Source organism: Zootoca vivipara, chromosome 5 (genome assembly GCF_965207765.1).
Source record: "Zootoca vivipara chromosome 5, rZooViv2.hap1.1, whole genome shotgun sequence".
In the NCBI taxonomy this organism is placed as follows: domain Eukaryota; kingdom Metazoa; phylum Chordata; class Lepidosauria; order Squamata; family Lacertidae; genus Zootoca; species Zootoca vivipara.
In genome coordinates this window covers 48,852,590-48,865,027 of record NC_142588.1, presented here as the reverse complement: position 1 = coordinate 48,865,027, position 12,438 = coordinate 48,852,590, and the positions used below count along the sequence as shown (strand labels likewise).

Here is a 12,438-nt window from a genome sequence, read left to right as displayed (position 1 = left end):
CCCGTCCATTTTGCATTAGTCAAAAGCCCACTGGCTAAATTGCAAAGATTTCCAGGATAGCCAGAACACAAGAGCCCTGTTGAATCAGGCCATAGGCTCATCAAACCCAGCCTGTTCTCACAGTGGCTAATCACATGCCTATTTGTAGCCTGCAATAGGAACATGACTGAGCCCTCGCCTGCTATTGTGCTCAAGTGACTGGTATTCAGAGGAATACTGCCTTTGATCCTGGAAGCAGGACATAGCCATCATGATTAGTGGCTGTTGGTGAACTCCATAGCTCAGCTACGTGCTGTTTGAAGATGGCTTATAGGTGGCCACTTTTAATCAGGGGGAAGTTTCTGTGAATGCCAAAGTTGAATAAATGGTTCATTCTGTTATATCTATCAATGTTATTTTGACTGAACATGCAACCAACGTGGAGAGACAATACTTTTAAGGGCAACAGGCAATCTCAGAGTTGCACCCAAGCATTCTCTGTTGGCATCGCATGAGATCCTAAGAGTCACGTGGAAAAAGTTCCTAAGGCTCACTTGACAATAGTTAAAGCAGCTTCCTTTGCACATTTATTTAGAAGATCAATGGATCTACTCCAGATATGTGCTGCTTCATGAAGTACGCAGGATGGTCCTTCTGACTTGGTACTAGGCTAGCAGATGCTCTGTACTCTTCACCGACCTGATATCTTGGACTTTAACACCCATCAGCCTCAGCCAGAATGTCCATGGAGGCTGGGACAAAAGAGTTGTAGTCCAAAACATTTGGATAGTACCAAGTGAATGAAAGCTTCTCTGTTGTCTCAGCCCTGCTACTTGAGATGCTTTACCCAAAGATACATGGGAGGGGCATCAACATTCAGAGTATCTGCTCAACTACAGAAGTGTGGCTTCCCTCCCTCTCTCAAGTGACTGTTTTTGCAGTCTGAATCCACAAACTTACCATACATTGGAGTTTTGTTGTAACCTTTCAAACTGTTGACAAGGGCCTTTCCATCACGGAAGTCCTTTTTCCCTTCTAACATTTCTTTTATGGATAATGCATAAAGCAAAACAGCATCGTGTAGGTAAGCAGCATAAGAACTTACCTGGAAAACAGTTAATATAGAACAGTAAGAGTTTTGGCTTCTAACGGAAGAAGTTTCTTAAACTATTCTTTCAGAAGTTGTCTGACCGCATATTTAGCAGTGGAATCATTTGTTCCAAACTCAAAATCCAGTTGCAATCGAAATTATTCAACCCCCATTGCAAATCAGGTTTCTTATCAAAATTTACAGACTTTCCGCTGTTTGCAATGAGAAAATCAAACAAAAGCAATTGAAGTAGTTCGACACAAGGCATCCTTCAAGTGATTCCCTCAAATACAGTGATACCTCAGTTTGAGAACAGTCCGGTTTAAGAACGATTTAGTTTACAAACTGCAATACCGGAAATAGTTCTTGGTTTGAGAATTTTACCTTGGTCTAAGAATGGAATCCAAACGGTGGAAGGGCACCGGCGGTAGGAGGCCTCATTAGGAAAAGCGCACCTCAGTTCAAGAACAGTTTTGGTTTAAGAACGGACTTCCGGAACAGATTAAGTTCGTAAACCGAGGTACCACTATACAGCTGAAATTGCAACTTATATAGGGCTGGGCCTGGGCGGTGGCAGCCTCTTCTCCTCGCCCACACTCCAGCAGTCGCTGTGAGCTGCCCAAGGGAGGAGGCTGGCTGTGGCGGCCATGGAGAGACCACAGAGAGGCCATGGAGGGGCAACGGGATATCCGCTTGCAGTCACAACTGCCACTGCCAACTCTGCTCAGAACAAATGCTGGCTCATACTCCTCCCTGAGCTCGGTGGTGCTGGCACTGACAGAGAAAATAGGAACACTCTGGGATCAAATCAGAAGTTGGGATAGCTTTCATCATTCCAAGACTGTCCCTGGAAAATCGGGACGCTTGGAAGGTATGTGTTATCTGATATGGATGCAGGCTGGCCCATGCAGAGTGTGGTGGGGGGCAGCTGGGCACACTTGCCTTGGAGGGCTAAGCTGGTGGGGGGGGCACTGTCAGGGATTGGCTACTTTCTTGTGTGAGTTTATAACTTTATTTTACCACGACTCCTGCCTTGGGCCTCACTGACAAGCTCTGCATGGGCCTGGTTGCAGGTCAAATGAGACTACACATGTTAGTAAATGAGTTGAAAGCCTCAGCTCCTAAAACTAATCAGCATGGCTTTAGAGTGAAGAAAATCTCTCGAGGAATGTTTTGATGTTGTCTACCATAAAAACCAACCATCTATTTCCTACACTTTTAACATAAAGTCAACAATCAATACAAGATCCTTATTCAAAATATTGGATCAGATGATCGTGCCTTTAGAAAATTTGACATATTTGGCCCTTTTTTTCTATGTGGCATCACAGTGCCCTTTAGGATAATCCAAGTTAGGCAAAATTCAACCTGGTTTCCTCTCGTTTTTTTGTTATGCCTCCTTGGAACAAGTATCTAAGTTGTGGCTGTGAATATGACCTCTCTGTGTGAAGAAAACAAACTGTCCGAAGGCTGCTTCTCCTTCAGTTTGCTGTGGACCTCCTTCACAAAATCAGAATAGGTCTTGTATTCTCTGTAAGATGTGAGAGCTATGAGAAGCACAGGCTGATAGGCATCTAGGTCGCTGCTGTTCTCATTACTCCAAGTCTCTTTCAAAAAATTGTCCTAGAAGACAAAAGAGTGATTGATAGCACTGTTGGTAATAAATACGCAGCTTACCCCATTCCCATAATGCTTAGTAATAGGAATAGAACAATATAGATGCTTGGTTTTATCTTCAAGGTAGGTTAGATGAGAGATAGTGTCTAAGGCAATGGATGCTGCAAAATTTGAACCCAACTCTTCCCAGCCATAGTCTTGAATTCTAAATACTACAGCATGCAAATTTGGAGATACCCATTGCTTTTCTGACCCACCATACATACAACTTGTAAATGAGAACTTGAACCTGAGTTTGCTTTCCCCCCTCCTTTCCCTCACAATCCATTTTCCTGTTGTGTTGTGTCTTTTTAGTTGTAAGTCTGAGGACAGGAATGCTTAAAAACCATGCTTTTAGCAAGGTCATGAAGAAATACTCACCACATTGCAGCTATTTACTGACCTCAAACTGCTGCAGCACAAAGAACACATATGGTCCATTTGTCATACCTAGTTTCTTGGCCTCTAACAAAATAGATCTTGCATCCAAAGCACTGCAGATTATAACAATAACTGCAAAAGAAATACCGGCAGTAGAGATCAGTTCCCAGCGCATCTAAGAAGTCAAGTTTACCCACCAACTGAGCCAGTAGCAGCAACTAAATTAGAGCTGCCATATGTCCAGATTTTCCCTGACATTACCAGGATTTCAAAGGCAGAAATGACGTCTGCAGGGAATTTCCAAAATGCAGCGCATTGTGCTGGATCTTAGGCAAGTCAACCGAAAACCAAGGGTTTTTTTGTGTGTGGCCGTTTTGGGGTTCTTCTTTTTTCAAAGCAACTTTAGGGTTTGTCCTGGTTTTTACTTTTTGAAATATGGCAACCCTAACTAAATAGTTGGTACAACAGCAAACACAGTGGTACAAAACTCAAAAGGAAAAGAAAAGCCAAAACAATGTATTGATAAATGCACATTGGATAATGTGGTGAACAAAGTCGTTGTAAGTATTGGTAAATGACTGATTGTGAAAATGGAAAATGATTGTGCGTAATTCTGGGTGCATCACTATGAGGCAATACAAAATATCTTGGGTATTTAAAACCAATGTAACTTTCGATCATTTCCTCATCACCCAAATCATTTAATAAACTCCCAGGCCCTCAGACACACAAATGACCATCGGATCCCATTGAAATCAGTGCACATAACAAAAGATTAAAGTATTGCAGTCCAGAGAAGTGTATCATATTTCACAGAGAGAGGGGGGAAAGTCATTTATTTGGTCTTTGGAAGTCCCTGACCAGAACACCTGAATGTAACCAGAAGCTGTACATATGAATACTCCTTAAGCAAAGAAGTATTCCCAACTCCAGTTGTTAGTGGTACTTTTTTTTAAAAAAGTATGAGAATGCTGCCTCCATTTATACCAAGTATTGTATAAATAGTTCTTGTTACAAGCGGGCATTAAGTAGAGCTCTTGGCCTTGTGTAACCATGTGACTTACACACCCATCACCCAGATTTAGACACCTCCACTCCTTTCTTGTCTGTGAAACAGAATGTTATGGAAAGGCGAGAGTTGTGAACATTACAAAGGTTTAGCAATATATAAATATGGAATGTTCTCCTCAGGGAGACCCGCCTGGTGGCTTCATTACGTATCTTGAGGCAACAGGCAAAAACCATTTCTCTATAACCAGGCCTTTGGCTGATTAAACAATCTGTGGCCTTTTAAATGTGTTTGGGTGTGGTTTGTTTTTCATTATGTATTTTGCGTTCTGATTTTTGATCTTCAGATGAAGGGTGGTATACCAATTTTAATAAATAAATAACCTTGGGGAAATCTTTCAGCATGTCCTTAGCTCTGCTCATTAAACGAGTTTCTTGGTTGAAACAGTTTTACACAGAGAAGCCCGTAAGAATTTTCACATAGGACAAAAAAAATCCACAATCTTTTTAGTAATATTTACCTTTTCCCTATACGTGGTAGAAGAGCAAGACCTTGCCTTTCTGCTCTGCCTGCCAGGCATGCGTCCTGGACTTCCATGTACGCATGCAACATTTAATTAGGGCATATCTGGGTAATATGTATAAGATGAGTCAATAGGCGTAAACCCAAACAATGTGGCCAAATTGCCCCTCAAATCTGATCTTCCATCAGCCCAAATCCTGCAAGTGGTTGCATGACTTAAACCTATGTGGCGTAAGAACATAAGAGCCTGCTGGATCAGGCCAATGACCCATCTAGTCCGACACCTTGTTCTCACAGTGGCCAGCCACATGGAAAACCCTTAGGAGGGTCCTGAACACAAGAGCACTCTTCCTTCCTGTGTTTATTAGCAACCGAACAAGGAGGCACAGCAAACCCAGCATGGTGAGTAGCCTGTAGCAGACTTATCTTCCATTAATTTGTTCAGTTCCTTTTCTAAAGCCATCCAAATTGGTGGCCATCACTGCATCCTGTGGAATTTTATAAACTTCTACCATTCCACCTCTTCCTTGCTTTTCGTCTACGGTAAGAATCCCCAAATCACCGCAACCATATTTAAACAGGACACTGACAAGTGGATATTGAGGAGTGTTGCTAGCACAAGCTTGGTAGGTTGGAGAGAAAGGCGTCATCTTGACCTCTCAGCACATATAAGGAGGAGGTAGGGGGAAATATCTAGAGATGTGAAGCGTTATAAAATAGCTACTGAGAAGCAGTCTGTGGATTGTGACTTAATGCCTTCAGGAGAATGTAGGGTTGCCATACAACCAGAATTCCCTGGACATATCTGGAATACTGAAGTTGCAAGCAGTCAGTGGCTGGGTGGAAATTGGTAAAATGTCTGGGGGGGGGGGGTGAAGCTGGATGTATGGCACCCCATGCTGGCAGTATTGTTTTTGCCGATTTCCCTCAAAAGTAGCTCAAAAACGAGGGATGCAGGTGGTGCTGTGGGTTAAACCACTGAGCCTAGGGCTTGCTGATCAGAAGGTCAGCAGTTCGAATCCCCACAATGGGGTGAGCTCCCATTGCTCAGTCCCAGCTCCTGCCAACCTAGCAGTTCGAAAGCATGTCAAAGTGCAAGTAGATAAATAGGGACCGCAACAGCGGGAAGATAAACTACATTTCCGTGTGCTGCTCTGGTTCGCCAGATGCGGCTTTGTCATGCTGGCCACATGACCTGGAAGCTGTACGCCGGCTCCCTTGGCCAATAATGCAAGATGAGTGAGCAACCCCAGAGTCGGTCACGACTGGACCTAATGGTCAGGGGTCCCTTTACCTTTAGCTCAAAAACGCAATTAAAGCTCAACAACTTTTCTTTCCAGATTTTCACTTTTTGAAATATGGCAACCCTAGGAATGCAATGTCCATTCCCAGAAGAAGTTAAAGTGTGACATCTTTTTGAACACAGGAGCCAGGAACACCAGAGAGATGAGGGACAGGTAATCACACAAGTTTAATACAGTTTTCTCTACCAGTAGACAGCACAGATGGCAGCAAGGCATCTTTGGCTGGAGAGCATATCTAGTGGGAAGGCACCACTAGTTGGATCTACTCAAAGGTACACACAGGCACATACAGGGAGAAAAAAGAACTGTATTGAGCTTCAATTTCTGATAAGTCGAGTGGCAGTGTGTCATATTTTGCAGAGGACAGTAAGAGTAAGAGGTGGGTAACTAGTAGTGGACCATGGGCCAGATACAGCTCACCAAGCCATGGGAAATGGATTGGGAAGTAAAATCCCTTTTGTAAGTCCAATCCATGTTTTTATGTGTGTTTCAGTTCACTAGGGTCTGGCACTTTAAGTACCAGGCCGTGAGGCAGCTGAAGACATAGATTTCTGCCAGGCTTTTCTGATGTCCAATGTTGGTTTGAGTTTGTTCCAAATAAAGTGTTTTGGTCACCTCCCTTCATGCACAGAGTTCATGGTGCTGAGAGACTTATGAACTCACATGGAGAATTGTCTCTTTACCTCCAGAGCTCAGAAACCTGTCATGAAAACAAAACAAAAAACTTACTTCTGGCAACTGATGATATATAGTTGAGCTTGTCTTGATGGAGGCTTTGATCTTTTGTGTTGTATCTCACCTTAGCAGTGATGGTGATGTTGCTTTTGAGTTGATTTTCTACAGAAGCCCACAACTCCTCTGTTTCAGCCCAAGTGAAAACATCACTTGAGCTTCCAAAGAGGCCAACGTACCTCCACCCAAAATACTGGAGAGTTCTATAAAGGACTTCCCCGATCATTTGCAGAGGGGTGACAAGGTTGATATAAGTGTCATAAACAAAGGAGTCTTCCAGCTTGGCCGTATGGCCAACAAACCCAAACATTGGGATGTTCCACTGAGAAGCTAGCAAACCAGTAACCTAGGTGGAGAATAATAAAAAGAACTGGATTTAATAGTAACATTCAAGAGGCAATAAGTAAACTTGGTTGACTGTCGCTCATAGCATTTTGTTCTACAAAAAGTGAAGGCATTTGTGTTGGCCCATAGGAAAAACCCCACAATCCATGCCAGGAAATATCTTTATCAGACTAAACACAATGTCACAGAATAGTGTGCAAGCTTTGGAATTCTCGAGAATATGTCACTAGGCAAGGTGGGAAATGAGGCAAGGGGTGGGGGAGAAGAAAAAGTTGGCAGACATTCAAAAAGTTGCATGCATTCAAATGAAGATCTTTTAGGTGCTCTATAGGTTTCAGATTGCATCAAGGCCTTTGGGGGGGGGGTATGAAACTGAAACACATAATGCCTGATTTCCCATTTCTGGAAATACAAAAACCAGCTGTTAATCATTTTTCTCTATTCCACTGCCTGCAATAATGGTGCCCATAAGTAATCACAATAGGGTTTCAGTGAATAGGATTTCAATGCAATAGGATTTCAGTGTATTTATTTATTTAACAGAACTTATATACCACTTGACTGTAAAAAAAAAAACCAATGAAAACCCTCTGGTTTACAAGAAATATCAAAATTATCAATCAAAAGGTAATTAAAAACAGTGGCAAACAAAAAAGAGATTCAAACACGTCCACATCCACATGCCTGGATAAACTTGCCTAAACAAAGGGGCTTTAATTAGACACAGAAAAGAAGAGAATAACACAACATAACGTAATCATAGAATCCTAGAATCATAGAGTTGGAAGAGACCACAAGGGCCATCCAGCCCAACCCCCTGACAAGCAGGAAACACCATCAAAGCATTCTTGACATATGCCTGTCAAGCCTCTGCTTAAAGACCTCCAAAGAAGGAGACTCCACCACACTCAGATGTGAAGTTGTTATATATTAATGCATAAGTAAACACGAGCTAAACTCAGCATTGTGGTGAGATCCTAACACCAATGTTGTTGTTGTTTAGTCGTTTAGTCGTGTCCGACTCTTCGTGACCCCATGGACCATAGCACGCCAGGCACTCCTGTCTTCCACTGCCTCCCGCAGTTTGGTCAAACTCATGTTCGTAGCTTCGAGAACACTGTCCAACCATCTTGTCCTCTGTCGTCCCCTTCTCCTAGTGCCCTCAATCTTTCCCAACATCAGGGTCTTTTCCAAGGATTCTTCTCTTCTCATGAGGTGGCCAAAGTATTGGAGCCTCAGCTTCACGATCTGTCCTTCCAGGGAGCACTCAGGGCTGATTTCCTTAAGAATGGATAGGTTTGATCTTCTAGCAGTCCATGGGACTCTCAAGAGTCTCCTCCAGCACCATAATTCAAAAGCATCAATTCTTCGGCGATCAGCCTTCTTTATGGTCCAGCTCTCACTTCCATACATCACTACTGGGAAAACCATAGCTTTAACTATACGGACCTTTGTCGGCAAGGTGATGTCTCTGCTTTTTAAGATGCTGTCTAGGTTTGTCATTGCTTTTCTCCCAAGAAGCAGGCGTCTTTTAATTTCGTGACTGCTGTCACCATCTGCAGTGATCAAGGAGCCCAAGAAAGTAAAATCTCTCACTGCCTCCATTTCTTCCCCTTCTATTTGCCAGGAGGTGATGGGACCGGTGGCCATGATCTTGGTTTTTTTGATGTTGAGCTTCAGACCATATTTTGCGCTCTCCTCTTTCACCCTCATTAAAAGGTTCTTTAATTCCTCCTCGCTTTCTGCCATCAAGGTTGTGTCATCTGCATATCTGAGGTTGTTGATACACCAATATTTCTCCCAAATCAATTGTGAGACCAGTTATCGAGACCACTGTGAACCATTTACTAGAATTATATGCATGAATACTTAAATCACAATTGAGTTGTACTGTCTCTATTCATGCATATCCACCATGCCATAGCTGCCAAGTTTTCCCTTTTCTCGCGAGGAAGCCTATTCAGCATAAGGGAAAATCCCTGTAAAAAAGGGATAACTTGGCAGCTATGCCACCATGCACTCTACGTTTGGTTTGCTTCCAAGCCCATCTGAAATGAATGCAGGTTGGGCCTTTTGTCATAGATAGGCTCTAATTTAAAGATCTCCATGAGCTCTAATAATATGTACAAATGGTTGCACATTTAACACAGACCCTCCAAGTGTCCCTGTTTTTCAGGGACATTCCCAGATTTACAGAAGCAGTCCCAGTTTCTGATTTGATACCGGTATGTCCTGCTTTTCCTTAGAACATCCCTATTTTCATCAGAGAAATGTTGGAGGTTATGGAGTTTTCTGACCCCCCGAGCCATCTGGAGGCAGCCCTGTATAGGGAAGGGTTTTTAAAATGCTTAATGTTTTATTATGCTTTTATATATGTTGGAAGCCTCCTGGAGTGGCTGAGGCATTCCAGGAAGATGGGTGAGATATAAATAGTAAAATTATTGTTATTGAATAGGACACCCCTATTTTCATTGGAGGAATGTTGGTGGGTATGAGCTGGAGCATAGTACTGTAAAACAGAGTAAGGTTGCAGAGAAAAGCTTTGCTCTCCCAGCTGCAGCATCTCCCCTCCCCAGCCTAATACTAGGGCTCTTTTTATTTATTTTTTGAACTCCCCATCTACTCTCATCAGCTCCAGTCAGCATGGCTAGGAGTTGGGGATGTTGAAAGCTGTGGTCTGGTTATGTATGGAGAACCACAGTTTCTCCACCTCTGCTGCAGGGAATTCAAGCAAGCCAATTCCTCCTCCTCCTCCTCCTCCTCCAGGATCCGAGTTTCTTTTCCAGCTGTTAGTTTGTTTGTGCACCACCTGGTGGAAAGATGGGGTACAGGCAAGAGAGCTCGGGACCAAAAACTGAGCATCCCTATTTCAGTGCCAGAAATGTTGGAGGGTATGCTCATGGTGAGGTCCTGAGCCTCCTGACTGGGATTTTCCTTAGCTGAGGACAAAAGTAGATCAAATGCCCACAACCACTTTGTGTGGCAGCATCCACACTTTGCAAGTACCCTCCTATAATCATCACTTTTGCTGCACTCTTTTCGGAAGCCGCATAAAACATTTATGTTCAGGCAAGCCTATACAGACAGACAGAAATTACATGTTTTTAGTTAATTGTTCATTCTAACTCATTGTGAATCTTATTAAATACCCATTTTAATTGTCTTTTATTGAGAAGCTTTCATATTTTGGTTTTTTGTTGAAGTTTTATTATTGCTTAAGTGGCACATAATGTTTGTTAATTTCCTTTTTAAGTTGCCAAGGTTAAGTTCCCATCAAAATCAAGATTCCAAAAACCACCTCTTGCATAACAACCACAGGTGCCATGACATATTTAATCCAACAATATTTCAAAGCCAACAATATTTCAAAGAGAGAGGCAAGCTTCTCAGCACAGTTTTGCTCCTCATGCCATATTAGTTTACATGTGGCTGTGTGGGCAAGCAATAATTATAGCGATATTATCAGTCACCTTGCTTTTTTAAAACAACAACAAATGTTTTTGTGATTATTTTTTTTGCAGACACAATGAGTGCGGAGCACCAAGTACACAGAACTAATGGAAAGACTAGAAATTAAGATAGGTCTGAGATATAATCAAACTGTGTCCTAAAATACAGTGGAGGCACACAGCCTCCCACCCGCAACATCTTGGCTATGGTCCCTGCAGCTCCACAACTGCATAGGAGAGCACCTCTTTTAGATAAAATAGATTAGTGAACTCCAGTCTTTAAATACAACCTACGGGCTATTCTAGAAAGGTGAGAGAGGTTTGTAAACAGGACTATGCACAAGTGGAATCTGCTCACACAACAGGAATTCACCTTCTTTTCTTCCCTGCCCCCATACCTCACAGCTCTGTATACATCCTCAAAATCTGCCCTGAAAGATTGGGGGACACTCCAGTGAAGATTTTAGGGGTGCAGAGAGATCTGCAGAGGAGAAGAGAGGAATGTAAAGCCCGATTGCATGCATTTAAAGTACATTTAACACACATATAACACACATGGCTTTTCCCCAAGGAACCCTGGAACTATAGTTTACTCCTCACAGAGCTACAATTCCGAGAACTGTTAACAAAATACAGTTCCCAGGATGCTCTGGGGGAAGCCTTGGACTTTAAATGAGCATTGAATGTGCTTTAAATGCATGGTGTGGATGTGTCCTGGTTGGCTGCACACTATAACAAATTAACAAAACAAAAAAAGCAGGATGAATTCATACTCAACCTCCGCTGCCTCGGAGCAAACTGGTCCAAACAAGGCAGAAATGTGTTCTTTTTGAAACTGGTTGATGAAAGCATTTAGAGACTTCTTTGCTTCACACCCGGAGTCGGCATAAATAAACTCCAAGCTGTAATTGCCTAGGTAAGATGGATCCGCATTGACCTTATCGATGGCAATCTCGATAGCAGAGCTTAACATTTGGCCACTCAGGGGATGGGAGATATTCCAAGGAGCCTGAAAGGCTATTACAAGCTTGGACATCCCAAGACCACTAGCAGTGTTAGTGGAATAAACTGCAGTAGCAAATGAGACCACTGACCCATAGTAAATGCGGAAGAAATTCTGTGGGCATTTGCTCATGTGCCACTGCATCACTGGACGAAATACTAAGCTGCTCTCCCAATTTGCAAAGCTTATGTCATCCTTTTCTCTGTGTTACTTATACCACTGCTTGAAATGATTATATCAACACCTCTGCCTGTAGCATGACATTTCATCAACAGTTCTAATTAACAGAATCCTTGATCACCAAAACAGCTTCCTTGCAGTACTACTTGATGTGTCAAAAGGTCAGTTTAAAACTTTTGAAGAGGTTTTTTGTTGTTGTTGCTGCTGCTGACTTTGCTAAACCTTGCTGAAATTAACTGAGCCAACAGGAAACATCCAAGGGAAATGTTGGTGTGTATACTCCTTTCTGTAAAACGAGTGTTTACGGAACACCTTGTTTACAAAATGTCAGGATCTGGCGAAGTGTCAGGTATTATTTGTGTTCTGTTGTTAACGGCAAGTACAATCTAGAAGAATGCAATTATGTGCTTGCAAATAATAATGTCCCTTGTGACTTAAATAAGAGTTGAGTGCAAACCTCTGTGAGGTTCCCCGTCATGAGTAATCCAAAGAATGGAAAATAGTACCCTACAGCTTACTGGATATTCATAGAATCATAGAATCGTTGAGTTGGAAGGGACTCTAAGGATCATCTCAAGGCAGGAATATGAATGGGGATTGAACCTGCAACCTTGGTGTTAACAGAACATTCAGGGATTTAAATAAGTGCCAGCGCTCAGCCAATCCGTTTATTGCACTCTTCACATGGTTGAAACTGATCCCATGGTCATGGTTGACAAAGAGCGGTTTTCACACTGTGACAAAATGTTTTGGTAGAAAGTTTTCAAAACTGAGATGTCAAAGCAGCG

General features: G+C 42.5%; 1 protein-coding gene across 1 annotated transcript in view; it reads right to left on the bottom strand.

The window, feature by feature from the left end:
* Window positions 1–11,614, bottom strand: part of LOC118093896 (guanylate cyclase 2G) — a 34,869-nt gene extending 23,255 nt beyond the window's left edge. Inside the window, 5 exon segments of the mRNA XM_088669873.1 lie at window positions 940–1,084; window positions 2,477–2,692; window positions 3,129–3,238; window positions 6,671–7,019; window positions 11,246–11,614. Coding sequence (XP_088525999.1) covers window positions 940–1,084; window positions 2,477–2,692; window positions 3,129–3,238; window positions 6,671–7,019; window positions 11,246–11,614 — 1,189 coding nt within the window.
* Window positions 11,615–12,438: the final 824 nt, after the last annotated feature.